Below are 27,785 nucleotides of genomic sequence, written 5' to 3' on the forward strand. Positions count from 1 at the left end.
GCTACCTGAACCTTGTCGTTTAGCTCTCAATTAATGATAATGCCAAAGGGAAGTAAATGAAACAACTCACGCAAAGCTACTAGACTATTAGGGCCTGTTTGTTAAAAAATGTTTCTATTCCCTATTCCCTGAAAAAAAAGAACAGAAATTTTGTTCTTTTATTCCTTCCTAGGAACAGATTTAGAATAAAAAAGAAGTAAAAATGTGTTTTTCCGGTAAAAAACAATGTTTCCTTTCTTCTTTTTTTCTTCTCTTTTTTTCTTCTTCTCTTTTCTTTCCGTTTTCCTTTTGGCCGGCGATTTACCAAATGTATTTCTATTTCCTTGAGATAAATTTGTTTTTGCAGCTTACCAAGCGCATTTTATACTTATAAATTGTTTTTCTTATACTTAGAAATATATAAAAAAAAAATATTTATGTTCAAAAATTGTTCCCTAAAACAGAAACGTCACCAAATGGCTCTTAAGATATCTTTTGATTCTTTTGTTTGCTCCTCATCAACTCTCTTTTCTCTGTTGCTCGCATTAAATGTTTTGCATTTATCGCATGATTTCCTTTTTAAAAGTCAACGTTAAGTATTTTGTTGAAAAGCGCAATAAGAAGCAGTAATTATGCTGTAAAATTTATGTTTCCATTTATTTTCAAAATTCAATTTTCTAATATGCATTTACAATTATTCTTTCTATGTGTAGGTTCTTAATAGATGTGCCCTTGTTGACAAGACTCATTAAATATTTTACACAGAATGGCATATCTCAGGATTGTTCTGTTTTCCTTCTACTATGACATAAATCTTCACGATATGTTTGAAAAAGGGGGAAAGTTGAGAGATTGAAAAATGGGATGGAAATTGTCAAAAAATTGAAAAGATTTTTATTAAGTTCACGACATTTTTGCTCGTTTTGTATACAACCTATATCTGTCACCATTGATTGGGTACTTATTGAATGAAAATGATTAACTAAATATGTCAATAATAACTGATATGGGTTGTGTGCAAAAATGAACACGCAGGCTGTGTATTTAAATTTTTTCCCAACTTAAAAGGCTGGCGAGAGGGGATTGGAGGGAAAATTTAAAATTAGAGGTGATTCCACTTCATTTGCCGTTCCTTTGGGTCTCCCAAACATAGCCTAGGGACAATTTTGTTGTTTAAAAAGAAAAACAAACTTTTCTTTGGTAATCACTGTTGGAAAAAAAAAAATTACCCATTTTTTTCAATAATTTTTTGGCAAACTAATCAAATATTTTATGAAATCACCTCTTTTTTTTAATTTTTATTTAATAGTTTGTATATTATCTACTTTTTCATTATCATTTACCAACTTTTCTTTGCCTTTGCCTTAGATCTACAACTCTAATATGCAATACCAGCCCCTGTTTGAATGACTTACCAACATTTTTCCCATTAGTTACCAATCAATTTTGATTGTCTACTCACAATTAAGTTACTTATCAAGTTTATTTTTTCTTTCTTATTTACCTATTTATTATTTAGCAAATTTTTATTGGGTTTTCATTTTTTTTTTTGCTTCATTACCAAACTTGAATTTATCAATAGTTTTAAAAAAGAAAATTAAAAAGTTTTTTTTTATGTGTTCATGACTAGCTGACCGAAGAATACATGTACCCATGTAAACATAGATTGGTCTTATTTTCCTACTCGAATCTCTCCATCTCAACCTAACTGCTTTCCTCACTTGTCCCAAGGACCGGATCATTCTTGACCGAAGGAAATATGCTAAACCAGCGGTCACCGATAGAAAAATTTCGAAGCGCAATTGAAAGTCTGAAGTGTACTCTGGGTGGCTTTTACAACCTCTAGGAGCCCGCACAGTGGAGTGTAGGGATTTATTTATCTAATTATAGTATTCGCTCCCACTAACCCTTTGGTCAATATTTAGGGCACATAGCATGAATCAGGTGCTACGGTTTTTCATTCTCAGTTGGGAGCATACGTCAGTATTACTTGTAACGAATCTATAAACATTTTACAGACCTCACCCAGTCATCCTCATTTGACTAACCTGAAATCTTAGAGGGAGACACTCAACTTTTCATTGCTTAATAGTTAATATAAGGTGGATATGAGATTTCGTGTCTGGACCACAACTGGCTGCATCAATTTCATTCATCATGTCGTTTTCGTTGTCAGAGACCAAGTTTGATTATGTAAAACTAAAAAGGAAATAGTATTAAATGATGGCGTGAACGTGATGATAAGGCTCAAGTTCGCACTGAGTCAAAATGACCAACGACTCTCCTATGGTAACTCATTCCCCATAGGACTTTTTTTTTTGGGACCAACCCCATAGGACTGTTAAATATGGTGTAATTGTGTATATTGGTTGCAAACCTTACTCTGGTCAATCAAGCTTGGTAATTTAGTAGACAAAACAATAGCGAAGGCCACTGGAATCCCCTAAAAAATCATGACATGTTCTTCCGGTTTCGTGATCCCTCTTTATGAAACCGACGTTCTAAGGTAAATTGGAACTAAAGCAAACCATTCGTCAAACCCAACAACAGGAAGAAAGCTTTAGAAGACAATGACCTAATGGGTTTCTATTCCATTATTTTTTATGATAACTTCTTAATTGGAACCACACACTTCTGGGACAAACGAGTCAATGCCCTAAAATCAAACAAAAATTGATTACCTGCCAATTGATATGATCCAAGTACGCTAGTTGCGCCATCACTTATTGACATCATTATCAGGCAAAACCCTCTATTGAAGGTTTGAAACACATTACTTGCATGAAGAAAAAGCTCTGCTCCTTCAAAATGGAATGTCATCATTGGAAATGTATGGTTCCCTGTAAGCATGTCATAGCACAAATCGAACTTCCCCGGTTGAGGAGGCCTAGGATGCCACTGATAATTGCTCAAGAAAAATGGAATTATCTCCTTTCTCACGGCATTCTAAGCAGTTTGGACAAGTATAGACTAAAAGCTTCCTGAGTCCAATATAAGCCCACCCGTATGGTTTGGTTTCATTTGTAAAAACGCAGGGTCTATTCCTAGGCGTGTTCCTGCCACGGTAATATCCATGACATTAATTGCTTACTTGTTTATGTTTGGAAGCAGACGTGTTGTCCTAGCTCTTCCAAATTTTTTAACTTCATCCCCAAAACTTAAGTCTGCATGGGTGCCAGTTGGCAAACCGCGTGGGGGTAGGCAATAGGACATACGCATTTTAGTCTCATTTCTATATTGCGAAAAGATAGATCTTGCCCTGGTGCCTAAGCTTAGAACTCCGGCTGTGGTGTTACTTTCTCCAATATTTTCCCATTCTAACTCATAGTTTTGGAGGCCACAAGGCCACAACCAAATACAGCGTCTGGGAATCTTTTGACAACTCCCTTGCCATCCTCGAAGCCAAAAGTTTCCAATCCTACCACCCCTTTGTTATAGCAATCCAAGCATCTAGATCCCAGATAATCTATTTTATACGTGCACCAACCATCTATACATACTCTAGGAATACAATGGGTATCATTGCAAGGTAAGGGCCTATATGATTGTGACTCATTTCTCTTGAAGTTACCTTGCCTAATGTGGAAGCATTTAGTGCATCCTTCACATTGCATCCATGTATCATCGCTACCTGTATCCACCATCAAGTGGAAAGCATAAGAATGCGAGCCAATAGTTAAAGATGTTACAAAGAAACCGAGGTTATGAATAGTAATTCGAAGTAGTAAGGTATAAGGCTCATATTTGGGTATTTGCTTCCAGTCTGCTGAATTGGAAGAAGTGACGTATTTAAGTTGGTGGACACAAGCAGCAGATATCTCAGCAAATCTTTGATATCTTTCCTCGAGGGTAAGGTTTTCGGGAAACAGAGACTTGTCAACTTGGTCCGCCGAGATTAAGCTGATGCTGAAGCCATGGACTCGAGATGAGTTTTTTTTTTTTTTTGGGTAAGTAAAAGGGTAAAAGGTGAGAAGAACGTCGCCTGAGAGATTCGAACTCTCGCGGGGAAACCCCATGTACTTAGCAGGCACACGCCTTAACCACTCGGCCAAAGCGACGCTTACTTAGAACTCGAGATGAGTTGTTGGCCAAGAAAACGCAAAAAACTAGGAATGCCACAGGCGTCGCATGTGATGAAGTCATTTTTTTCCCTTGTCTTTTGCTTTGTTGTCAGTGTGTGACTGCATCTATTTTAGAAGGGATTTTATACAAATTAGATTCTACGTAAATTTTATTATCTCAATTAATGATGATGCCATAATGAATTAAATCGAACAACTCGAGCAAAGAAAGAAACAACTTATGCAGACCTACTAGATTAGTAAGATATCTTTAATTCTTTTGTTTCCTTCAAATTAATTCTCTCTTGTCTATTGCTGGCATTAAAGGTTTTGCATTTATTGTGTGATTACCTTCTTTAAAGTCAGATTATGTTATGGATTTTATTGAAAAGCGATCCAAAGACACTTGATAAGAAGCGCTGATTATGCTTTTAAATTATTGTATTCATTTATTTTCATAATTCAATGTTTTTCAATATGCATTGAAAGTTGTTCTTACCAACTCTAGGTTCTTCTCAAAAGAACTCTAGTTCTTCTCAAGTCTCTATGTTAACAAGACCTGTTAAGGACTTTAAACAATATGAAAGAGCAGACTAGGTACTCAGGTTTGTTCTATTTTCCTTCCACAATTACATGAATCTCTGTAAAAGATCTTACCTCAATGATATATATATGAAAAGGGGCATAACGTCGAATAATGAAATTAGGGTGGAGAATTTGAAAATTTTAAAACATATTTATATAGTACATAGCTTCCGTGCTCTTTTTTTTATATACCAATCCATATTTATTACCATTAATTGGGTAGTTCTAGTTTGGAAAAATGACTAACTACTTATGTCAGTGATGATAGATAGGGTTGTGTACAAAAAACACGCAGGTTGTATATTTAGAGTATTTTTCCAAATTTAAATTTCTTTTGTGTTAAGAATGAAGGAAATTTTAAAATTAGAGGTGTTTTCACTTCCTTTTCCTTTCCATTAGGTCTCCAAACATAGCCAAGGGGACGATTCTATTGTTTCATTCCTGCTGTTTTTTTTTTTGGTTCCCGGGTCACCCGTTTTCTGGATAAGTTGTGGGTAATTTATCAACAATTTTATTACCAACTTTTTCGACAATTTGCAAAATATCACTTTTTTTATTTTTTATTTTATCGTTTACTAACTTGTATTCTCTTTTTTATTAAAGCCTTATATTTACAAGCTCTTATATGGACCTTTATTTGAATGACTTACAAACTTTTATTCCGATTAAATTTTCCGTCTAATTTTGGTTATCTATTCTCATTTGAGTTACTTACCAAATTTATTTATTTTTCCAAAATTTTTAGTTTCGCAAAATTTCTACTGGGTTGCAAACTTATTTTGCCTTTATTACCAACACTTGAATTTACTAATAGTTTTAGAATAGAGAAACGAAATTTGGTAAATTTTATAAAAAAAGTTGGAAAATTGCAATAATTTGAATGAGAGTTGGTTACTCAAAAGTAGTTGATAACACGAGTGTACCAATTTGAGAATTTTTGTGACAAAGTCTAGGGTAAATATGGTACCGCTATACCCGTTCAAATTTTTTGTGATACTAAAATTAGTTTGAGGTAAATATAGCTAGGGGTAAGCATAGTTGTAGGGCAAGTTCCATGTTCAAAAAATTGGGGAATCGATTCCAACGGGTAGATTCCTAATTCTTGCGTTCACTTGTTCAATATGTTTGCTTGTTCCTTCAATATTTCATGACGCCCAATGATGAGTTTGTAATGTGGAACCATTAGTCTAAGCTTCCATTTTTTACAATATATCTCATATTTTGTGTGTGTCTAAATATAAATTGTGATTAGTATTTTATAGAGGTGATAATTTACTTCAACCGTTCAATTAAGAACATAAGCGAAATCTAGATAGATCCTCTAACTTGTGTGATAGGGTAGGTTTTAGGTTTCTGATTTTTGGGTATGCAGAGTAGATTTTAAGCTTCAAAAATTATGAAATCTATTTTGACGGTGATATATCAGTTTGGGTTTTTATGTGATATTAACCTAAACATTTTAATCTATCCAATCCACTCACATGCATCTCACACGTAGCTGAAACACTTAAAGTAAATAAGCAACAACGATGCGACTTTAAATTTCAATTGTCGGATGAAATCAGAAAATTCAGAATAATATTCGATAGTGTTTAGGGAGGTCTATTTATAAACTATGAAGTTTTCTTTCCCCGGATTAAACAGCAAAATTTATTTCCATGGCCCTTTTTTTTGTGCTTTAGTGAAACGTCACGCATGTGACTAGGCGGTGCGTGGGGTTGATTGAATCAGGATCATTTTAGGTAAGTCCCATGGGAGTCTTACGTATGGATCCCTCCAAATCATACTGTCCAGATTCAATCTAGTAGATATACAAGGTTCATGCAATAGTTGCTCGATGTTGTGGAGGTTTCAGAAGTAGGTCATGTCGATCAAATTTCACGTTTTTTTAGTTTTTTTTAAATGACTCAACGATACTGTGAGCATCAAGCTAAATCCATATAATCTGTCTGGTCAAATGCAGGCCATCTACACTTGGATGAGGAAGTCACGATGAGTTACTTCTGTGCGACTTGATCCAATGTGTTCTAGTACGAATTGAACTTGAAAACTCACGCTTCCTGAAGGGCAAATATTATCGTCGTTTTACCACTTGACCAACTCTTCACTTAGAAACAAGTGCCGACGAGGGCAAAGTACATGGTGAGAGAAAATTGCAACTGATCAAGGTACCGTGAAACATAGGCTCCGTTTGATATGAGATTAGTTCTCTTTCCCATATTTCGCATGGGTTTTTATTGATGATCTATGGGGCAACAGCATTAGATGTTTGGCCAAACGTAGGAAAACTTTACAAAGAAAAAGTGATTATCCAATTCATCGAAAATTCATTCGCTATTTGGCTATTGCCGATGCTGCGTATGAAGAGCGGAAATGAACCCGATAAAAATATTAGAATAGTTATATCAAATAAACGTCTTTTTCTGATTGCAAAAGTCATAAAAACATAGAGTTTATCTAAAGGATGTAATGAATGGTTAAACGTTTGGTCTAGCTCAAACATTTACGAGAATGCTAATAAGACATTTTTTTCATCTCCCACAAGTTTGACATTTGTTACATTTGGTTTCCTGGATGGTCAAACATAGAATTTTAATACAGAATCAAATTATTATAAAATTCATAAACCTTCTTATAAGAGTTAAAATCCATTATCAGAGCTAATGATTCCTTCTTTGCTAGCATATTATTCATCTCGTTTTCGCAATAGGTAATATTTTCATTAATTATAAATACTTCATCTATCTGAAATGGATTTGGAAAAATGAAAATAGTTTAAGCACAGTATTTCTAAAAATAATATTTTGATATTTAACAAACATAAAGAGAATTATCGTCGAATGAATCTTTCTTGTTTAAAAATAAAGACCGACTCGCATATTAATTTTTAAATCGAAAAACCTTTCACCTTTGAATATTCGAATGGATTTCAAACTCTCAAAATAATCGAAAGTCATATAGCATACTAGCTATTGTTATTATTTGTTGAGCAACATCTATCATTTATGTTCTCGAGTCTGCACATTGACCGCATTGAGTTAAAAACACTTTACAAAAATATACATCTCTCGCCCTACCCCCAATTTTGGAAATTTCTTCGATTCCTGAGATTTGAGGACATATTCTTGGGAGCTTCCATGTCATGAAAATACTTCCAAATCAAGATCTGTACCTTAAATGATAATTTGATTATGAAATCTGGAATAAATTCAGTATTTATTTCCTAATTCGCATACTTTTATATGGAAAGATGATATCCAAACATTGGATATATTACTTTCGCGATCTACTTTTGGTAATATTAGTTGTCTATAAAAGCTTGCTCCCTGTTGAACCTTAAGGAAGCATTTAAGAAAGTCATGTTGTTTTGATTATAGGCTTAAAATGTCAAAGAGCTATTGTCGTCATTTTATTGATTACGACCATCAAGCGAAAAAGATAATCTAAGTGTTAATTCTAGTATGAATAAAATATGTTTGAAATATATATCAGTAAAGTTTTTATTTAACAAAAATTATATAAAGTATGGTATTATCCAAGTGTTAATTCTAGTATGAACAAAACATGTTTGTAATATATTTTAGTAAAGTTTTTATTTAACAAAAATTATATAAAGTATGGTATTTTCCAAGTGTTAATTCTAGTATGAACAAAACATGTTTGTAATATATTTTAGTAAAGTTTTTTTTTTAAAACATTATATATAGTTGAAAAGATTAATTATTTTCGTGATAGAATTCTTTGTAATATATTGACTAAGATAAAGAAAATTTTAAACAAATGCGTCCTGGTTGGCCTGCTTATACTTATTCTAGACCTGTCCCCGCTTATGAATTTTTTATTATTGAATCACTACCACTTTGGATTTATTTCGTTAGATAGGTTTATGTTGCCCATGTCTTACAAACTCAACTTTGTGGTCACGGCAGCACATTTGAAAATAATAGATAATGGTGTCGTTATGCTAGTGCTATCCTTAGAAAAATGACAGGATAACCACTAAAAAATTGAGACAATGTAAAGTTCACAAAATAATAGACAAATGACAACTAGTTTGCACAATCATTTGAATAATTCATTCAAATTCATACGTGATAAGTTCAACTTTTCACCAACTTTTGCTTTGTGGCGATCCAATATTTATTATGTTGCATTCTATCTCATCGTCCTTACTATATATATCCGAAGTACAACTTCGGGTTTTGCATGACAAGTGCATTGATTGTTTTTCGGAAAATTACATTGATTTTGTCTTTTAGATGCTGTCTTCTCTTGCGTTGATCTAAGAGCATAAGATACGGAATCGTAGCCCAATACTTCAACACTCAAAAAATGAATGCACAATAGTCATCTTAATTGATTGTACTAAGTAGTTCCTGTACTATTAAATGAAGGAAACTGAGATTCCTAATTTCAAGAAACTACTTTATTTCTCTGTTCCAGAAAGATTCCTTAGCTGCCCATTAGCAAATATCACATGCATTCATGGACAAAATGTCAAATTGAAAGTGAAAAAATTAATTAACCACCATCAAATTAATCCACAAATTTATCATCCTTTTTTGTTTGAGATACCATCATTTTAGAGCTTACTGATCGGTAATTACCAATCAAGACGATTATAGAAATTTATTAAAATCAATCAAGCTTTAAGAAATTCGGACAATTGACATTATATAAAAATTAAGTACGTGGGAGCATGTTCCACAAATTTTAAATCTTGAGCGATTTGCACGTTGACTGACCATGTCCTTTCAAGTGCCATACACCATATTTTAGGAGAAGCAGATTCTCATAGATTTACAAGGAAAGTGCTACATATACCATATATGCAGAGGAAAATAAATCCTCATAAATCGACAAAAAGAGCCAAGCTACATATGTGTAGGTGGGTTAGGATTCAATACAGGCAGATGACGAAAAAAATTGAAGGATTCAACGCTTATATTGAATCGTGATTAGCTTTCTTCTTGGATCCTATTATGAGCTAATCAACTCTAAAAAAATAACAACAAAAATAAGGAAAGAACAACACAATCATTGACATGCATGATTTGACTTTTGATGAGTTTGCCAATAGAAGATGATCGATTCCCGATTCGATCCAATCAACCCTACGTCACATATAATAAAAAAAAAAAACTGGCCATTTTTTTTTTTTTAAGGAAATTAAAAAATATATGTGTAATTGATTTGGTCAGATTCCAAATCCGATTTCCCCATAGAATTGAAAAAAAAAATATTTGTTAGGATGCCGGTTTTACTTTTAGAAATTATTAATTGGAACTGGACGGACACTCTTGAAAATTAGACTAAATTGACCGATTTGATCAAATCTAGATAACTCCCGATTCGACCGGCCCGTTTTATGCGGTTCTAATCCCCTTCACCAAACCTTGGTGGATGGCGAAAAAATGGCCGTCGGCCGACGCACCTCCGGTGCTTTATTTTTAATCCTTTGCAATATTCGATAGTCGCATCATCAACGCGGAAAGCATTCCCTCGGTATCCGCTGACGTTCCTTCATCCGTACGTGTCGCGCTACAAATATCCCCGTTCCTAGATCTCGTAAAATATTGAAGGCAGATGCGTTCACGGGACGTGGGTTCTCCCTAATTTCTTTATTCCGACCACCACGCCGGTTCTCCTCTCTCCTCTTCTCCAATCGCTCCGTCCCCGAATCACCCTCTTCACCTCCCACCAAAAAAAAGGGACTTCTTTGGTACCTCCTGGGCTTGTTTCCGTTTGTCCCAGGTACGTATGCGTCACGACCCAGATACGGTTACGGCCTTGTTTAGCTTGTCCTGAATCTGCAGGGTTAGTGGTGCTTTTTTTGGGTAGCTGGGGTGTTGTTTTCGAGTTGTGGGTATCTTGTGCTTTTCCCTCCGGGCCGTGGGGCTTGTTGTTGCTGGTATCTGATTTGGAATGTGAGGATTTGATGCTTTGTTTTGGAATCCTATCTTTGCTTCTGGGTTCAATCTAAGATTGTCTGTAGAGTGATACCTGCACATGCCCACTTGTATGTTGAAACCCCACGGCGACTCCTGATATTAAGATTTGCTTTTGGAGCTGGAGGTGGTGCTCATTTGGTGTTTCAGATTCAGTGGACGTATGTTGCCCTTGATTTATTTTATTTTATATGTGGGTGGTTCATTTAAATTTTAGAATACTTGTGAAGATGGGGTAGAATGTTTAAAACCGGATTATCATCGTGTGACCTGAACATTCTTTGACTTGGTTTCTCTGGCCAGTTCTCTGTCTATGCCTGAGCAATAATAACAATAGTCCATGCTTAATGCAGATTTTCTCAGATTTATGTAGTAGTTTTCTGAATTACCGGCTTTTGCAAAAGAAGGTCTTCATGCCGCATTTTGCAGAGGAGGGCCAGAAGGAGCTGAATTACTGGCTTTTACAAAAGAAGGTCTTCATGTTACATTTTGCAGAGGAGGGCCAGAAGGACATATAGTGCTCTGTTGACAGAAGAAGTGGAGCGCTTTTGCGTCTGCTTGCATAAAGGATGAAGGGAAGCTTTCATGGTTTGAGAGGCAAACAACTCTCTGTTTTGCTCATTACTATTGTCTTCATGAGCATTCTCGTGTGGTCATGGGAGAAAAATCCGTTCCGTACCACCTTTCTTCATCCTCAGAACATATGGTTACCCCTATCTTCAGGTTTTGCCTCTGAAGACTTCCTATATATTGGTTCTGTTCCAGCTTTTATGTTTTTAGGTTTATATAATTATGAGATGCATATCATACTCCTTTGAGAGAACTGCACAAAGAGAGTAAATCTGATCTGCCACTTGTGTTGCATCTTGTTCAAGGAGTTCTATCAGATGTGCAGTAATTTAACTTTGGAGTCTCACATATACTGAATGAAACTGGAGAAGTACAAAGCTTAGGCTTGTGACTTGCAAGAGTGATGCTGTGTTTCTCTAGACATCAACTAGAAAATTAAGCATTTCAACAAAAACAGCATAGCCAATAAAGAATTTAATGTACAGTGGTTAGTTCCTGATTCACATTGTCCTAATGTGTAATGTTTGGTACAGATATACAAACGAAAGCCCATTTAGAGACAACAGTCACGTCTCAACCACCTGAATCTAGTGGCATTGATAAATCCTCTATTGCAGAGGAAGTGACAATAAAGGATTTAGATAAGAGACAATTTCAGGTAGCCCCTTCAAAGGGCTCACCTTGGATGGCTGATGTTGGTGGAAATTTGACGAGCCATGTGGAGGAAAAAGGTAAGGTATTGCTTCCACTTGATATTGCTGAAACATACATGTCATTTCCAGATATACTTATTGTAAATTTAAACACGTCTCCTTTACGAAATATATGCTGTACAGTAGATTGTTTCTTTCAGTTGTTCTGCTTTTGTTTACCAAGTGTGGTCAAAGTATAAAATTGTCATGAGCATAAAGGCATGACCAAGTTTACACTCAAGGCCTTCTTGCTTGAGGTAATGCAGAAACTGCTACCATTTTTGCAGAAGAACCCAAGAAAGTGATAAAAGGCGTGGAACCTGAAGAGAATGACACTGCTGAAAGCATCACTGAATCCGGGGGAAAGCAGGAACATGATTCAGGAGTAGACAATTCAAAACAAGAAGAAAGAATAAATTTTCAAGTGCCTCCTGGTTCTGAACATATTAATGCTACATTGCCAGGCGAAAACTATGAGAAAGCACCCAATCTAGAGGAGAATCAAGGTAAGAACTCTATTCTTTCTGATTTTATTCTGTTATGCTTTGTGGAATCTCTTGTTTGTCATTTGCCAATTGGATGAATCATTTACTATGTGGTAATGATCTAGTGTCTGCAGAAATTTACTTGTGAATTGATGTTAGTTTCAATGTGCTAAGGAAGAATCTTTGCCAGTTATATACATAAATCATAATTATTGGTTCTGGGGAAGTTCCATTGATGCAATCCTCATCTGTGGTCAACTTGTTGACATCCTCTCAAGTCCTCTGTTGATTTTATCTCTCACTTAATGCATGTTATGGAGGTAGCTATTGCTAACTATATGACCTCTGACTTTCAGCAGCCTGTAACTTTGCCAAAGGAAAATGGGTTGTGGATGATGAAAGGCCCTTATACTCTGGCTTTAGTTGTAAGCGATGGCTTTCAGGAATGTGGGCCTGCCGGATGACCCAGCGCATGAATTTTGACTACGAGACACTTAAATGGCAACCTAAAAATTGCCAGATGGAAGAGTTTGAAGGTTCTAAGTTCCTAAAAAGGTACTCTCGTTCAGACCATAAATCTGTAACTGAACTTTGTCAGTTGCGTTTCTCAAAGTGAGGTTGTTGCATGATCAAGAATTGCAGTCAGCTTTTGTGATAAGGGTCATAGCTATTCTTGACCTCTGTGGTGATTGTGCTCGTCTTTCCCTCTTTGAACAATGTTGTCACTTCTCATCTTGGGGTTGAGCTGCAGCAGTTTATTGATCACGGTATGAAGAAAAGGAATTCAGGCTCTATTCTGGCCATCTTTTGTCGGATTTGTGTTTTCCTGATCACCATTCAATGCACCAAAAAGTTATTTGTTTTTTCCTTTCACCAAGAATAGGAGAAAGAAATACTCTCAGCACAGTAGAATTTCATGCATGTTTGTAGTATGGAGCAAGAGTCACACCTTGTGACTCTCCTGTTGTGTCATATATCATTGACTTCGCTGGACTTCATCCATGGTTTTCAATTTATGTTCCTGTTAGGATGCAAGACAAGACCTTGGCCTTTGTTGGAGATTCCCTGGGTCGGCAGCAATTTCAGTCGCTAATGTGCATGATTACTGGTGGTAAGGATAGGCCTGATGTCTTAGATGTTGGAAGAGAGTATGGGCTGGTGAAAGCAAAACATGCAGTCCGCCCTGATGGTTGGGCATACCGATTCCCAAGCACCAACACCACTGTCCTCTACTATTGGTCCGCAAGCTTGTGTGGTCTAGAACCGCTGAATAAAACAAATCCAGCAACTGAATATGCCATGCACCTAGATCGGCCACCAGCATTTTTGCAAAGGTTTATCCACAGATTTGATGTTCTAGTTCTTAACACTGGCCATCACTGGAACCGTGGTAAGCTCAATGCTAATCGATGGGTAATGTATGTGGGCGGTGCACGCAACACCAACAAGAAGATTGCGGAAATTGGCCGTGCGAAGAACTTGACCATCCACAGCATTGTGAGTTGGGTGAACTCACAACTCCCGAAATACCCTCGTCTTAAGGCGTTCTACAGGAGCATCTCTCCTAGGCATTTCGTGAACGGGGATTGGAACACGGGAGGGAGTTGCAATAACGAAATGCCCATGTCTATAGGCAAGGAAGTGTTACAGGATAAATCCAGCGATGTTGCTGCGGAGAGTGCAGTAAGGGGGACAAAAGTTAGGCTTTTGGACATAACGGCGTTGTCGCAGGTTAGAGATGAAGGTCACATCTCCCGATTCAGCATTAAGGGCACAACAGGAATGCAAGATTGCTTGCACTGGTGTCTGCCCGGCGTTCCCGACACATGGAATGAACTTCTTTTTGCTCAAATTTAGACAGGAAAATTTACACTTTATAATACACCGTTCTGGAGAAGCAACTGCGATGCCTTCATTCTTGTGCTGATGCATCACTCTTTGAACGGCCACAGCCGGTAGCACAACTTCTCTCATTAGGATTGACATTACAGGGACCTGTTTTTCAATATCAAATGGTTCCTGTATTGCATCACAATGAAGACAAATGACAGTGGAGCAGCGGCCAGGGGCTGGAAGATCGAAAGTCAGTTTTGTACCTTAAGATCCTCCAGTTTTATATAGGCGTCTGTTCATTTGTTGAAATTATGTTGTAAGATTAAGTTGTTTGAGAATATGCATTTTTTAGGGGGATCAAGGGAGAATCAGAGATGGCATGTAGTGGCTATATTCTTTTTTCATTTGTTCTGTATTGAATATATTCAAGCATCTGTGATTTGCCTCCTCTGTGCTTCAGGCTCAAAGTAGCAACTAATACCATCTACATCCTGGGGCACTTCTACACATTCCCGACGACCAATTCCTTAGTGATTGACCATCGTTGGATCACAAAAGAACAAATCTCGGTCAATCATTTAAAACTTTTGAACAATCAATGGAAGGTTTTGAAGTATTTATGAGGTACCACATCTTTGAAGGATCCAAAAGAATGCATTAGGATCTGAGGTTCTTATGATCCCTCGTGGGACCATAATAACTCCCCTACACTTTGAAGCATGGCTGTCTGGTCAATTCGCTCTCCCTTTCTGGCAGATCATAGTGACTGGACATGGACAAGGAAAGGATTGTTTATGTTGCTCGCGATCCACATGGTCGAATTCATATAAATCGGCATTAGCGTCCTGGAATTCAGACATGTTCACTAGCTCAAAAACCGAGCAGCAGCTTGTCGTACCCTCTCAGAGGAAATCGGAAAGACCTATCATACCAACAGCACAAAACAGAAAAGAACAGCATCCAAGTAGGGTTTACTTGCTCGATCCAAAATCAAGACTACGCATTTCAAGAATTAATAAGTCCAAAACTACTCTCTGGCACGTCCTTCTCTAGCTTACAACCAATCCTTTCATTTGACTACTCTGTCTTCTATGCTGACGACAGTTTCCCTCTCCCCGCCTTCGCCCTCAAGCTCAACACGTTCCTTGGCCTCTACCTCTTCCACTTGTTCATCCTTTTCATCGGACTCCTCTGATCTTTGGTGGATCGTCTCGTGGATCTTTGCCACCCCCTTTTCGACTGGCTCTATTGCTTGATTTATTGTCAGCACAACATCCTTCACCACCTGTTTTTAAAGACAGAGAAAAGATTTCACACAAATGGATGAAGCAAGACGCACGGCATTGATCAAGTGAAACCGAGCTAATTTCTTGAGACAATGATTGCATAAAAGCAAGATTTCACACAAATGGTGGTATTCAAGCTTACGCGATGACCGCCCTCGACAATAATGTCCTGGACACTCTCGGTGATGCTAGTACCAGCAACCTCCACCTTCGTGTCAGTCTTCTCAACCACGGCTGGTTTCTCTTTATCACCCTCTTCCAACTTTACTTCAGCGACTGTCTTTTCCGTGGTGACTTTTGGGCTTTCTGCGATTGGGACATAACGGTATGGCTCCACCGGAAAGACAAAAACATGAGCAACAGCTGCCATGGACATCTGTCAACAGTTTAACATCAATTCACATCCTTGTAAGCTCAAAGCAACCAAAAATATACGGCATGCCGGTCTACCCGATCAAGTAAAATGATATACATGACCTCTGGTTGTCTTTGTAGCAAGCTTGGGTATGTACAAAGACAAACACCCGCGGAGACCATATGGAATCAATGGTAAAAAAGCAAACAAAATTCAAGAGTGCAGGTGGCTAGTGCTTTTGGCTGTCGGATACTACTTTTCTTTGGCTGAAAGAAGCTCACACTTACTTCTATGCAGATAAGAAAATCCTGCACTCCAGTTTGCAGCTTTTCTTCTTTTGGCAGAACATGAAAGGCACATAGAAGTGCAATCCCCACGCCTTGCCACCAAGTGGCGAATACGATAGCCTTGAAGCTGATGAACTTAGCCAACGGCTTTATGGATTTAAGTCTCTCATGAGTCGCATTATAGAACTGAACAAGGCAAAACAATGCCCACATCTGGCTGAAGTTCAGTACCACCGCAATGTACGGATACCTACAAGAGAGGACAAGGATGACAGGGATGTGGGGGCAATGGAATATTCTATAAAGTGGAAAAACCTTATTAGTACCCATAATTCCATTTGAATTCACCGTCACCGTAGACACCAAGGAGCTCCAAAATAAGTGCTAAAAATGCACATACTGTCTTCAGAATCATCTGGACAACATCAAACATGTTAGGAACCATCATAATAAGTCTAACTGTGATGGTTCAAATGAGGTACTCACATACTGCACAAGACCGAATTTCTCAATGGTGAGCAGATCTTCTCCGAGAACACATGGTTGAAAGATGAAGTCCCAAACTCTGCTACCTTTTTTCTTTGGACTTGTGTTCGTGTGGTCCAGGAGTGGCTTTTGGAGCAATTTCCTCGATTCATCTTCAAGTAGTTTGATAACTTCTCTCTCGCCACCTAGCATGAAAAATTAATGCATGAGCTTATGCAGTAAAACTTGTCTTCATTGGCATATATTCAGACTGCTGAACAAAAACTCCAGCTAGAAAATGATTAGACTGCTCTAGCGGGTCTAGATGATACAAGAAAACTTTTTCAAGTTTGAGTTCATCTACAGTAGCCTACCCAGACAGGCAATCAAGTATCTTCCAAAAGAATACAAAGCAAATGCTTCATAGCAGTTTCTCAGTAGGTCACACGCAAGAGACAACTTTGGGTTCCACAACGATATTATCTGCCAAAGAAAATCAAACCAGTCAGACTGGATCAACGTCATTGATTCATAAATCAAGCCATAAACACATGGCTGAAGCCATGGATCGCGGCATCTCTCTTCCTTTTTCCTTTAAATTAAAGGAACCGTGTGACTCAAGATACAATCTTTCGTAAACACATGGCTGAAAAATATTTTTTGGTTGATGCAAAGAACCTGGAAACTGTTAAGGAGAAGGACCCCTGTTCAGATAAATATCACTTGATCAACTCAAGGGGAAAAAGACATAAATAGGACTTCAAAGACAGAACTTACTGATTCAATTGCATAGACTGGAACCATGGAAAGGACCACAACTACCCACTTTTGTTCCTAAAATTGGATCAAAGCAAGATAATTTAGTAAATATTAATCGTGTCACTAAAGCAAGGAAAGTCTTTCTATCATACTAGAGGACCAGTTGGCCCCAGTGATTAAGCTAACCATCAGGATATTTAGTAGGAAGTCTGGCTACATGTTTCCAATATCATTTGGACAATGTATCAAGGTATGCTTAGATGATTCTCGACTAGTTCCATCCATCCATAACACTGAGTTCGACCGATCAATCATATTATATACAGGAGAAGAGAGCTTACAGCGGGATTTGTGTAGTACTGGAGATGCTGAAATATGAGAAAAAGGGACAGGGGCGATGCTACAAGTACGAAGCATGCAGCGATGATAACTGCTGGTTTATGGAGGTCGCCGTAAATGGCACCCGAGGACGAGGAATATTTTGATTCCATCTTTTGGACATCTTCCGACTTCCCACTTCAAAGAGAAATCAATAAGTGCACTCTCAACCTATTTCACGACAAGATTATACATGAAAGTTTCATTTTGAAAAAGGAAAAGCATTTTCGCAGATGACTGTTAAATCACGACATGCTTGCTCGAGAGTTACTAGTACATAAACCGAATTCTCACATCTACGCATCTATCTATCTACAATATTCTTTGAAGGAGCGATTCCTCTATCGTCTCTCAACTCAAATATACTAGACATGTGCCTTGCTTCGTTTGCTCATTATTTGAAACTTTAACTGGCCTCTCTGACCCAGTCCGGCATAAATGGCACGTGAAGCTTGCATTCGGTATAGTCTTATTCATCTAACGAAGAATGTGATGAATTCCTTCCACGATCGCCGGACCATATAAAACTCAAGTAATCCACTCGGAGTTGTCTATTTTCCCTCGGTAAAACTCATTAAAATTGCCGTCGAATCAACAGCGAGAAGATTGCTTTAATTATGCCACTGCGAATACCAAAAAAATGAGCAAAACTACACCTCGTAGCGGCGTAAGCTTGCTTCGTGTAACTCAGAATCACTTTTTTGGACGTGGGGATTGCGCTAACTTGGTGCACTTGTGATTTTCGAAACGATAAGAACCGTAAAGAGACTAGAAAACCATGGGAACACAGACGTGTCTGCACTTCATTTAAGGAAAGAGAAACAAGAAAGAACCTTCAAAGCATGATGACGCTAGTGAAGAAGCAGCGTCCAAAGGAGGGTCGGACTCCTGAAGAGAATGCGCCATTGATGACCGTGAACGAGAGAGGGTTTTGAAGCGGGCAGAAGAGGACGAAGGCGGAAGAAAGAGGCCAAAGTGGCAAAAGGGCGTGCTGCGGTGGCTTCTGGCGAATTGGACATATGGCTTTGACACGTTCTCCAAGTTCGGTTTTCGTTGCGTTCGTGGGCTCGACACGTTGGTTTTCTAAGGGACGGAAGGTGACCTTGCCGTTCTGCTGTGCCTATCTTACATGAACAAGGATATATATATATATATATATATATATACACACACACACACACAAAAATAATTACTTAAATTAGTCCCAAAAAGCTAGGATTTTTGTTTTATTTAATTAGAAGGTAAGATTCCAATTATGATATTAATATTGACGGATATGAATATGACTTCCATTTGCACTCAAAAGGCTATATATTCAATGTGAATATGTGAATTTTGATTAATCGTGAGCTTTCGTGAACGAATGTGTTTGATTTGATTTCAAAGGAGATCTAAATGTTGTATTTGAATTTCCCACCCTTAACAATGGTGCTATTTTAGTTTTTCCAAAATTAATGAAGAAAATTTATGAGAATTATGTTATTGTTGGTATAATTTTACTGATTTAAAAGTGCTCGATATATAATTCAATAAAATAAAAGTACGTGGAAGAGAAGCATATAATTTCTGTATATTCCCTAGCGAAGATTAGCAAGACGATTATCTTAGATAACAAGATAATATAATATCGATTATACTCAATCAATGATAAGTATGGAGAAAATAAGACCAAAAACAGACTGTCGAAATACTTAAGAAACCAGTTCAAAATATTTAAGAATCGATTTAAAGGTCATAAAACTGGTCCATCAAAATGGTTTGGATCTGAAGATTTCCGTGAGGCGAAGAGAATGGAGTTTCTCGATTCGATTCATATATAAAAAATGGCTCTTGCACCTCAGATGCAAACCATATTTGGAGCGATGACCGCAAATGGGATGGCATGGCATACAGTACTAAACCAGATTTTCTTTCATTTCTGCTCTTTCTTTGTCTCCTAAAGAGCACCGAGTGAACTATCAAGGCTTCTCTTTCACTGCATATTCGATGACTCCGAATGGCAAAAACATGGGATTACTCCTGCTCAGCGTGCTTGTCAAGTGGATAGCCTTATTGAGTTGAAGATACAGTACTTGTTCTTGACAGACTCTGATTATTGTCGTTGTCAGCAAGTGAAATTCTGTGCGGAAGTTTCACATCTGGTCTTGGTGAGGCACGCTTCACTGTTGTGCACTTTCTTTCTTAAGTGACCAGCAAATGCTATGGTAAAGAGCCCAGGATGTATGTTCCGATCTTTAATGTTATACCATCCGCGATGAAAAGGACTGCGATAAAGATGAATGGCCTCAAGACCATATAGCCGTGATATATGAGTCATAGCTGATGACTTTACAAACCAATATATGGATATACAGCTGAACAGAGCCATGCAATTCATTCAGCATAGCGCAAGATGAATGTAATCATGCATCGAAATTAAGTCATGCTGTCTGAAATGCAAGATTCATATATTATCTCAAGTATCAAATATAAGAACACACATCATCTCCTCATTTTGTAACATAAGTATTGCAAGTTGCCATTTATTTTATGCTTGATTAGGGATTCAACAGCTCAAAGCATCAGAGATGTACCCAGCCGCTAAACAAGCTACAGAATGGGAAGTGAATCCTCAATCAGGCAGGGTGAGAATAGAGAGGACAGGCTCCAGATTGGGAAACCGAGAAAGAAAGTCAGAGCGCTTAGCTAACTCGAAGTCCTGGAACTGAAAGGCCGGTGCACAAGTACAACCCACCAGAGAGTAGTGTTTCTCCGCATCCCTTGGGGCAGCTTTGAGCACGGAGCCATCCGGAGAGATGGTATAGTCCTTCGTCGGAAACGAACCGAACCATACATTTGGAGGCACTGTGTACTGTGGTTGCTGATTGTCTACAGTAAGGTCAGATCCAATGCAGGTTAATTTGAAACTTCCATCTTTGTCATTCAACTTCCAATACCTGCAAAAAGAATTTTGCGTGGAATCTTTGTCTTTTCTTTCAGCACATAGCCAAGTGCCAATATCTTAAGGAAGTGAAGTAATATTTCGTGAATGAAAAAATTCTCAATTGAGATTAGGGGCAAGCTGAAGCAAATCATTCCCATCAAAGATATGACGGACTGGAATTTAGCCGTACCGTGAGAGGTTCTCCCAAATAAAAATGCCAGGTCTCAGCACAAGGTATACGGTGGAGGTGTGACACACTTCCCGCCGGCAGCATAAAGTAGATGGATGTGCTCACGGGTCGATCAACCTTGTCTGGAATTTAGGTGATTCAAAGAAATTCAATAAATTTGTGATTAGGAAAAGAGGGAAGTAACCAAAAGCAACCGCATTTCATGATTCCCTGGCATTGACGTGGTCTGTCACTAGCAAACAATTGGCAAAAACAATGGAGCCTAGACACAGGAAAGATCAGTAATTTAGACCATTGGTTTGACTGCAGCCTTCATCAGATATTGAATCTAAATTGGGCATTACAAATTTGTACTTTTCCCTTCCTTTTTCCCGGATATGACAAACCCATCCAATACCCAGATGGATGAATCAATAGTAGCAACATTCATATCGCCAGAAATTCAATCACAAAATATAAAAATCACAACTTTAGCACAATAAATCCCACATCAGCAATCAGCACCTGCAGCAGCTCATCACCCACCATCCAAACAAATACAATGATCCACAACAGACTAAAATGACTATTTAGCTGGAAAGAAAAAGAAGAAAGATTGAAATAAATCTGCAGAACTCAAGCGCGCGATCAAGAACTTACAGTGAGGCGGAAGCTGAGATCTGGAGAGATGAATAGAGGTGTCCCTGAAGGTCTCGGAGAAAAACCCACCTTCCGGATGGGGCGTGAGCTTCAGTTTCTCCACGATACGCGACGTTGTTGCTGCAGAATCCATCTCTGGGCTTCCTTTTCTCTCTCTGTTTTTCTCCTCTTCGTTTCACGAGCTTTTGTACCAAAACCGAGAAGAAACGAAGGAGAGATATGCAATGGCAATGTTTCTAGGCGTTGACCCTGGTGGGTAAGTATTGAATTGAGCGGAACGTTGCAACAGATCCAGGATGCAGCAATTTGTCAAAAGGACTACGGTGCGGCCGCCAATGGCATGCCGGTTCTGGAAGGGCGGCTCAGGCTTTTGAACGGGCTTGTTGGGCTTCTTTTTTGAATGGTCCAGGCCAGCCCAGTTACAAGTTCTCCAGGCTGTCCAGGTCTAATGTTGTCATGGATCTTTCTATTCTCGGATAAATATTTGCAAGCCGAACAGTGATGAGATGAGTTGCGAGTTTGATTATTGATAAAAGGAAGGTGCAACGCCATTCCTTTTTGTTTGAGATCACTGTAAAAAATTATGTTGCAATTACTAAATCCAGCTCTTGTTCCGTGTAATCGTCTGACATTTTGGATGTTAAAACTGTTGTGACAGCAACCCATTTTTGATGGTAGTGGTTCTCTTTTTCTTTTTCCTTTTTTTTTTCTTTTTTTTTTTTTATAGGAAACATTATAAGTGTGAGCAGAACTGTGAAAGAGGATTTTGAAGTACAAATCATAGGGCAATGTAGCCAGAGGTCTCATGGAAAACCAATGCACTTCTCAGGTGAAAAGACAAATGATTCATTATACACTGTACAAACAAGAGTGAAGAGCTGTCCATTGCAGAACCTACGTTTGAAGGCAGTCCGGTCATTTCTCATCGAAATTCAGTTCAGAGACTCAATCCTCAGTGACAATCTCTTTGTAGCACAGGCTTGACAAAGAAATCCTTCCCCTGGAAGTGAAATGGTGATGCTTTTGACACTGAGCTTCCCTAATTTGGAAGGGTAATGACAAAGCAAAAATAAGTTTGAATCAAAGATGGATGTTCTATAAGCTCTATTCTATTTGTGAAAAAGTAAGCCAAAAGCCTCGCCTTTGAGGCCACTCTTTATGTTCGCTCTTCCTCAGGAAAGGATGATACGACCAATGAATCCTGGCCTAAGCATTGAGTGGTTGATTCCAAGCGTTGATGAATCTGTTATGGCACTCGATCAGGGAATGAGCAGAACTCGGGGTTCAAGACGTTCTATCCTGTCAACTAAAATTGTCAATAGGAGTCTAGAAACAAAATTGCCTCACTCTTCCAGTTTTCTAATTGCTTCTCTCAGGTCAAGCCGATGATCAGGGTTCTTCTCTGTGCAGGCAGCTCCTATATGAAGGAGTTGCAGCATCTCGCTTTTTGATTCTGTTGAACCCGCCATCTCTGGATCAATGACTTCGGCCTCTCTTTCCTCTGAGATCGCTGAGTGAACCAACATCACCACATCAGTTCCGCTCTTCCCGCTGCTAATATACTGAGAAGGGAGCTTCCCCATGAGGACTTCAAGGATGATTAATCCGAGACAATAAACATCGCACTTCGGTGAGATGCTCCCTTGCTGTGAAATCTCAGGCGCCTTATATGCAAACAAGGTTTGCGCAGCTTGAGAGGGGTTGATCAGATGATGGAAGCCGTAGTCGTTGAGCAATGGCTCATAATCTGAGCTCAGAAGAATGTTGCTCGACTTGAGGTTTCCATGAGGCAGGTCATAGGATGCAAGCTCTGAATGGAGAAAAGCTAGTCCACTTGCGACTCCCTTGACGATCTTCAATCGGGTTGGCCAATTCAGCTCTCTATGACTAATTCCACGATCACCTGAAGAATCAAAGTATGTGAAATCAGAAATCAACAAAACGTAAGATTTCATCACTGGTTTGAGGAGATCGTATAAGATAAGTTGAATCTTCCAGGAAATCTTTCATCTCCTCAATATTAACATGTTATGATAACAAATGTGCTAGTGGAAAAATCATTTCCAAAGCAAGCAGAAGAAAATATGTTTCTATTAGTGTACCATGTAATATGTATAACAAGCTCCCCATAGGAATGTATTCCGAAACCAAGAGCTTCTCGTCCCTCCTATAATGGTAGGCCAGTGGGGTCAGTATATTTGGGTGCCGTAGTCCAGCAAAACGTCTAATCTCAGCGTCGAACTCATCTTTATCTAAAGCATTCATTTCCCTCATCCTCTTCACCACCACGGACTGGCCGTTCGACATCACAGCCTTGTATGCACAACCCAACCCACCATTTCCGAGCACCTCCGCAGAGGCCCTCATTAGATCAGCCAATCCGAATTCACCCTTCTCGTCGCTCAGCATCATGAGATTGCCCAAACCGTGCTTGCTGCTCTGAGCCTTTCTTTTTGAACTGCCTTTCCTGCTAGACCCTGTTCGCACGGGCTTCACCCCGGAAATTGGGACTTGGACAGCCTCACGGACATTATCTCTCCCTAAAATGCTGAAATCATCATCCCTTCTCCGCCTGGAAGAAACTATCGCAGTCAGAAGAACCCCCGCAGCTACCAATCCCGCCACTGTCCAAAGAATTATGCTGAGCCTTTCACTGCTCTTCTGTTCATTGACCGGTGGAGGTGGCTGAGGCGGTTTCACGGTTGTCGTGTCTGTCAAAGGCGTTTCTTTGCCAGGGCAGACTTTATCGAGTGGCTTCCCACAAAGTCCAGGATTCCCTTCGAAAGACTTGGAATTGAATTTAGACAAACTTTCCGGGATTTCACCCTCCAACTTGTTGTCTGACAGGTCCAGGGAAGTGAGCTTCTCGTGCTTAATCACAGGAATGCGCCCTGAGAATTCGTTCCCTTCAAGGTGAAGCTCCATAAGGTTGGCAGTTGCATCAGGGACTCTGGTATGTTCCCTGAGAAGTTGTTATCAGCGAGCCAGATCTTCTTGAGAGACGCCATGTGCTGAAAAAAGTTGCTCGAGATTTCCCCAGAGAATTTGTTCCTGGATAACAGCAGGGACTTTATCGCACCCAGTCGATTGAATTCTGGCATTGGACCTGCAAAGACATTGTTCACGAAGCTGAGAGTCCTCAGGCCGCGTAAGCTCTGCAGTGCATCGATGTCAATCTTTCCGGACAAGCCCATGTCAGAAAGATGGAGCCCTGTGATGATTCCATCAAAGCAAATGATGCCGATCCAACCATTGCACGGATGCGATCCAGGAGCCCAGGAATCCAAAGCATCGGCGTTCCCTAAAGACCTCTTGAATTGGAGAAGAGCATCTTCAGGTGCGGACAAAGACAATTTTGTGAAGGAGATGATAAGGAGGGAGAGGAGGACGGAGCCAACAGCAGCGAAAGCCATTTCCGGTTGAACCTTATCACCGCCGCGCAAAAATGCACGTTATACAGGATTAAACTATTTTTACATTAAACATTTCACAATGAAGAAAATTTGGAATCATAATTCTTCCTCCAGGTCATGGAGTTTCTCCGGGTGGTTGCTTTGACAGATTATTTTGATTGATTCCGTTTTGCAGAAACATGTCAATCTTGGTGGATGGAATTGGCAAATCCCCACAGAATTCTAAAAATAGGATTGGAAGGAGAAAATAGAAGAGGGATCTATATAGAGAGGTAAATCATCACCGTCTCTTGACCAGGTCAGCTTTGAGGGAAAGCATATATTAGTAGGAACGTGGCAAACAACACAAGCTTTTAGCATTCATGCTTCCATTATTTGTCTGCACGTTCTAATCCCTCGAATTTAAAAGCGCCCCAGTAACAAGATTTTGCAAGTACCACCTCAACAAGATTCAGTGTCCTAGACTCGTATTCTCAAGGACTTCAAAATGGATCTTTGGCCTCATATTTACATTGAGAATTACCATCACTCAATAGCTTTAGATTTATGGAACTAAAGCTTGCAAACAGGCCAAAGGACGCATCAACATGAGCAGGATTAGCCACTTATACAAAGAAGTGTGTAACAAAAAGATGAATGGAATTATATTGATTGAGAAAAGAAAACCAAGTTGGGGTTCCTTGTATGTACATAGATTCTGCTCAGTCCATTGAAACAACTGAAACAATGCCATGGAGGCCTGGACATTTCGGCCGTGACTTCTCACCAGTATCTCCCTTTATCCCAAAGTCAATCCTTCATTTCGCAACATCAACTAGACGTGAAAGCCTGCAGTGAAACATCATTTCTTGAGGCTCATAATGAGTGAAACTGTTATGCATTCTATAAATGCAGTCTAACCAGCGTCATCCATGGAAAATTTAAGTAGATGAGATGAGACAATACCGAAAAAATGTTGCAGTGACCAGGATCTGCAATGTGATTCAATAAGTTCTCAATGGGGCCGTCGCCTGTGTAAATGGCTTGGAACCAGAACCCCACGAATGCTAGCATCGCTAGGCGTCCGTTTTTTATTTCCTTTGTCCTCAATACCATGACGGGCTCTGGAGAACCCATCCCCCACATCATTGGATCAAACCAAAATCCACCAGGATAACCAACGTCAGGCTTTGGTTTCTTTTTGTTTGGGAGCTTGAAATCGATGTCGACACTACCCGGCTTGATCATATCAGCCCATCTTCTTCCCTCTACCCAACCCATCAAGGCTAACTGCACCACAAATAAGGTCGTGGTATCAGCAAAGTATTCTTGAGTGCCAGCATTGTACCATGAGTAGTTCTCTATGAAGCCTAATCTTCCGAGCATTTCGGGAATCAGAATTCCAGCCACCCCAAGCATCGCCCATCTGCTATGCATCAGTTCGGCTTGTGCAAACCACTTAAGCAACTCTGGATCAGACCCTGCACCAGTTGATGCATTAATAAGAATAATACAGACAGAAATTAGCTAGATTTATGGTGCCACATTATGACACCCCCACATCAGCGTACATTTCAGCTAAAAGCTACTTTGTTGAACACTTTGAAGCCTGTCACAAGCCTGTACTAAATACAGTCCCCAAGCAGGAACCATCTCCAAAGAGATTTACATGACTTGATCATTTGGTTCTCCACTTCAGACAGTTCATAAACATCAGTGTATGTTTTATTCGAGAATCTAATGCTAATACGAATTCATACCTAGGCCAAGCGGGTCGAAGCCGAAATCTCCTGGAAGGCTGCAATGAAATCACCACTAACCGGGTCATGTCTCCATTGTGCAATAGTAATCATAGGCAAGCTTATTCATATGTCAAACGACAAAGCAAACACAAACAATAGTGAAAAAACTAGGCGATAAAAAATATGCAAATTCCTGAACTTGAGTCGCTTATAGCCAGTGTCACAAAATGTATGTACAGAAGAATAAAAGATAAGCAAATCGCAGTCCAAAACGGTCATGAAGCCGTGTAAAGCAAGCTCGTTTCTTGGACTCTTAACATGAATGTTTCCGAACTATCTCTACTTGATGTCCCAAAAAGAGTGAAAATTACCTGCCATCGAGCCACTCAGGGGGCGAGCTACCCGGAAACCAGAGAGGTCGATCGGGAGGAAGCGGCTCGCAAACGCTGGAGACCCCTTTCGTCGCCTTCACGCGAGTCCTCGCCGGCGAGCTCGCACTGACCGCAACCTTCCCGGGGAGCCATTTCCTCGGGCTTTCCCTGTCACCAAAACACAAGGCGTCGCTTGAAAATGACACGACACTAAACTCAACTCGTATTCACCTCGCGCAACGCACGGTTAGAAAAACGAAGAACTCGGAAGGGCCAAGCACTGAGCGGTGGATGAAAGGAGCAGCGAGTCGGACCTGGTCGGGACGGTCGACAGCGAGGAAGAAACAATGGCTAAGGCCATGGATGACGAGTGGAGCTGAAGCAGAGCCTGGGACTGTTTACTGACTCCGCCAAAGCGCAAAGTGGATGAAGGTGGATGGCTCGGGTCGGTCGGGATGATGATGATGCTTACGTGGCGGGCCTGGAGGGTCAGGGGCCACTGATGTCCCTCCACGTGTCGGCGGTGCGCGTACCCGGGAACTGTAGACCTTACATGAGATTTCTTTACATAAAAATTAGGGCAATAGAGGTACGTTTGCCTCCAAAATTCTAAATAGGCACGAAACGACATAATATAACGCAACATATTAAAACGTCATTTCTAGAAAAAAAAATGATTTGATAGGTGGAGACAAAATGTATGTTAAATGTATATTTTATATATACAATTATAAATATTTTAATCAAATTAATTTGATTCAAATTCATAAATAAATAAATAATAAAAAGCTTAGAATGAATTTATACAAAAATATTAATTCAGTATTTTTAATTTCATTCATTCT

At 39.2% G+C, this 27,785-nt stretch overlaps 5 protein-coding genes and 1 non-coding gene across 12 annotated transcripts; 1 reads left to right on the plus strand and 5 right to left on the minus strand.

The window, feature by feature from the left end:
• Positions 1-3,955: 3,955 nt before the first annotated feature.
• Positions 3,956-4,037, minus strand: TRNAS-GCU. The gene has a single exon. It is a non-coding gene; the product is annotated as a tRNA-Ser (tRNA).
• A 6,071-nt stretch (positions 4,038-10,108) lies between these two features.
• LOC104438015 (protein trichome birefringence-like 14) lies at positions 10,109-14,620 on the plus strand. 7 transcript variants are annotated; one of them, XM_018871376.2, is made up of 6 exons: positions 10,109-10,379; positions 10,927-11,296; positions 11,677-11,874; positions 12,102-12,341; positions 12,677-12,875; positions 13,349-14,620. In XM_018871376.2, the coding sequence occupies exons 2-6, from the start codon at positions 11,143-11,145 to the stop codon at positions 14,175-14,177; spliced, it is 1,620 nt and encodes a 539-aa protein (XP_018726921.2). In that variant the 5' UTR covers positions 10,109-10,379; positions 10,927-11,142; the 3' UTR covers positions 14,178-14,620. The 7 variants fall into 7 exon arrangements, with proteins under 7 accessions (XP_018726921.2, XP_039165116.1, XP_018726923.2 ...); XM_039309182.1 differs by having other exon boundaries at positions 11,003-11,296; XM_018871378.2 differs by lacking the exon at positions 10,109-10,379 and adding an exon at positions 10,393-10,734 and having other exon boundaries at positions 12,680-12,875.
• Positions 14,621-14,992: 372 nt separating this feature from the next.
• Positions 14,993-18,621, minus strand: LOC104438016 (protein LAZ1 homolog 2). Its single transcript, XM_010051085.3, has 9 exons — positions 18,517-18,621; positions 17,647-17,854; positions 17,324-17,380; positions 16,921-17,029; positions 16,568-16,752; positions 16,408-16,496; positions 16,082-16,331; positions 15,582-15,815; positions 14,993-15,438 (listed from the first exon to the last, which is right to left on the minus strand). Exons 2-9 carry the CDS (start codon positions 17,794-17,796, stop codon positions 15,223-15,225), a joined length of 1,290 nt encoding a protein of 429 aa, XP_010049387.2. The 5' UTR covers positions 17,797-17,854; positions 18,517-18,621; the 3' UTR covers positions 14,993-15,222.
• A 1,485-nt stretch (positions 18,622-20,106) lies between these two features.
• Positions 20,107-21,753, minus strand: LOC104438017 (hypothetical protein). The gene is made up of 3 exons (XM_039308126.1): positions 21,436-21,753; positions 20,781-20,918; positions 20,107-20,596 (listed from the first exon to the last, which is right to left on the minus strand). Exons 1-3 carry the CDS (start codon positions 21,566-21,568, stop codon positions 20,295-20,297), a joined length of 573 nt encoding a protein of 190 aa, XP_039164060.1. The 5' UTR covers positions 21,569-21,753; the 3' UTR covers positions 20,107-20,294.
• Positions 21,754-22,778: 1,025 nt separating this feature from the next.
• Positions 22,779-25,338, minus strand: LOC104438019 (pollen receptor-like kinase 3). The gene is given in 3 exon segments (XM_010051087.3): positions 22,779-23,338; positions 23,538-24,365; positions 24,368-25,338. Coding segments are annotated over 3 exon segments (1,869 nt in total). The 5' UTR covers positions 24,849-25,338.
• A 132-nt stretch (positions 25,339-25,470) lies between these two features.
• LOC104438020 (photosystem I chlorophyll a/b-binding protein 6, chloroplastic) lies at positions 25,471-27,367 on the minus strand. The gene is made up of 5 exons (XM_010051088.3): positions 27,255-27,367; positions 26,941-27,108; positions 26,588-26,625; positions 25,794-26,308; positions 25,471-25,676 (listed from the first exon to the last, which is right to left on the minus strand). The coding sequence occupies exons 1-5, from the start codon at positions 27,299-27,301 to the stop codon at positions 25,659-25,661; spliced, it is 786 nt and encodes a 261-aa protein (XP_010049390.2). The 5' UTR covers positions 27,302-27,367; the 3' UTR covers positions 25,471-25,658.
• Between the last annotated feature and the right edge of the window lie 418 nt (positions 27,368-27,785).

This window comes from Eucalyptus grandis, chromosome 3, assembly GCF_016545825.1.
Source record: "Eucalyptus grandis isolate ANBG69807.140 chromosome 3, ASM1654582v1, whole genome shotgun sequence".
In the NCBI taxonomy this organism is placed as follows: domain Eukaryota; kingdom Viridiplantae; phylum Streptophyta; class Magnoliopsida; order Myrtales; family Myrtaceae; genus Eucalyptus; species Eucalyptus grandis.

Bases quoted from the DNA above. Each gene is read 5' to 3' on its own strand.
- LOC104438017 (XM_039308126.1), bottom strand. From the start codon at position 21,568: ATGGATTCTGCAGCAACAACGTCGCGTATCGTGGAGAAACTGAAGCTC. The intron at 20,919-21,435 runs GTAAGTTCTTGA...CCTAAATTCCAG, and splicing joins ATCTCAGCTTCCGCCTCACT to ACAAGGTTGATCGACCCGTG. The intron at 20,597-20,780 runs GTCCGTCATATC...TGAATGACAAAG, and splicing joins CACGGTACGGCTAAATTCCA to ATGGAAGTTTCAAATTAACC.
- LOC104438015 (XM_018871376.2), top strand. From the start codon at position 11,143: ATGAAGGGAAGCTTTCATGGTTTGAGAGGCAAACAACTCTCTGTTTTG. The intron at 12,342-12,676 runs GTAAGAACTCTA...TCTGACTTTCAG, and splicing joins CAATCTAGAGGAGAATCAAG to CAGCCTGTAACTTTGCCAAA. The intron at 12,876-13,348 runs GTACTCTCGTTC...TGTTCCTGTTAG, and splicing joins GGTTCTAAGTTCCTAAAAAG to GATGCAAGACAAGACCTTGG.
- LOC104438020 (XM_010051088.3), bottom strand. From the start codon at position 27,301: ATGGCCTTAGCCATTGTTTCTTCCTCGCTGTCGACCGTCCCGACCAG. The intron at 27,109-27,254 runs GTCCGACTCGCT...TTTTGGTGACAG, and splicing joins CTGTCGACCGTCCCGACCAG to GGAAAGCCCGAGGAAATGGC. The intron at 26,309-26,587 runs GTATGAATTCGT...CAACTGGTGCAG, and splicing joins CTTCGACCCGCTTGGCCTAG to GGTCTGATCCAGAGTTGCTT.
- LOC104438016 (XM_010051085.3), bottom strand. From the start codon at position 17,796: ATGGAATCAAAATATTCCTCGTCCTCGGGTGCCATTTACGGCGACCTC. The intron at 17,381-17,646 runs GTAAGCTCTCTT...ATCCAATTTTAG, and splicing joins AGTACTACACAAATCCCGCT to GAACAAAAGTGGGTAGTTGT. The intron at 15,816-16,081 runs GTAAGTGTGAGC...AACTGTTGACAG, and splicing joins ATTTTCTTATCTGCATAGAA to ATGTCCATGGCAGCTGTTGC.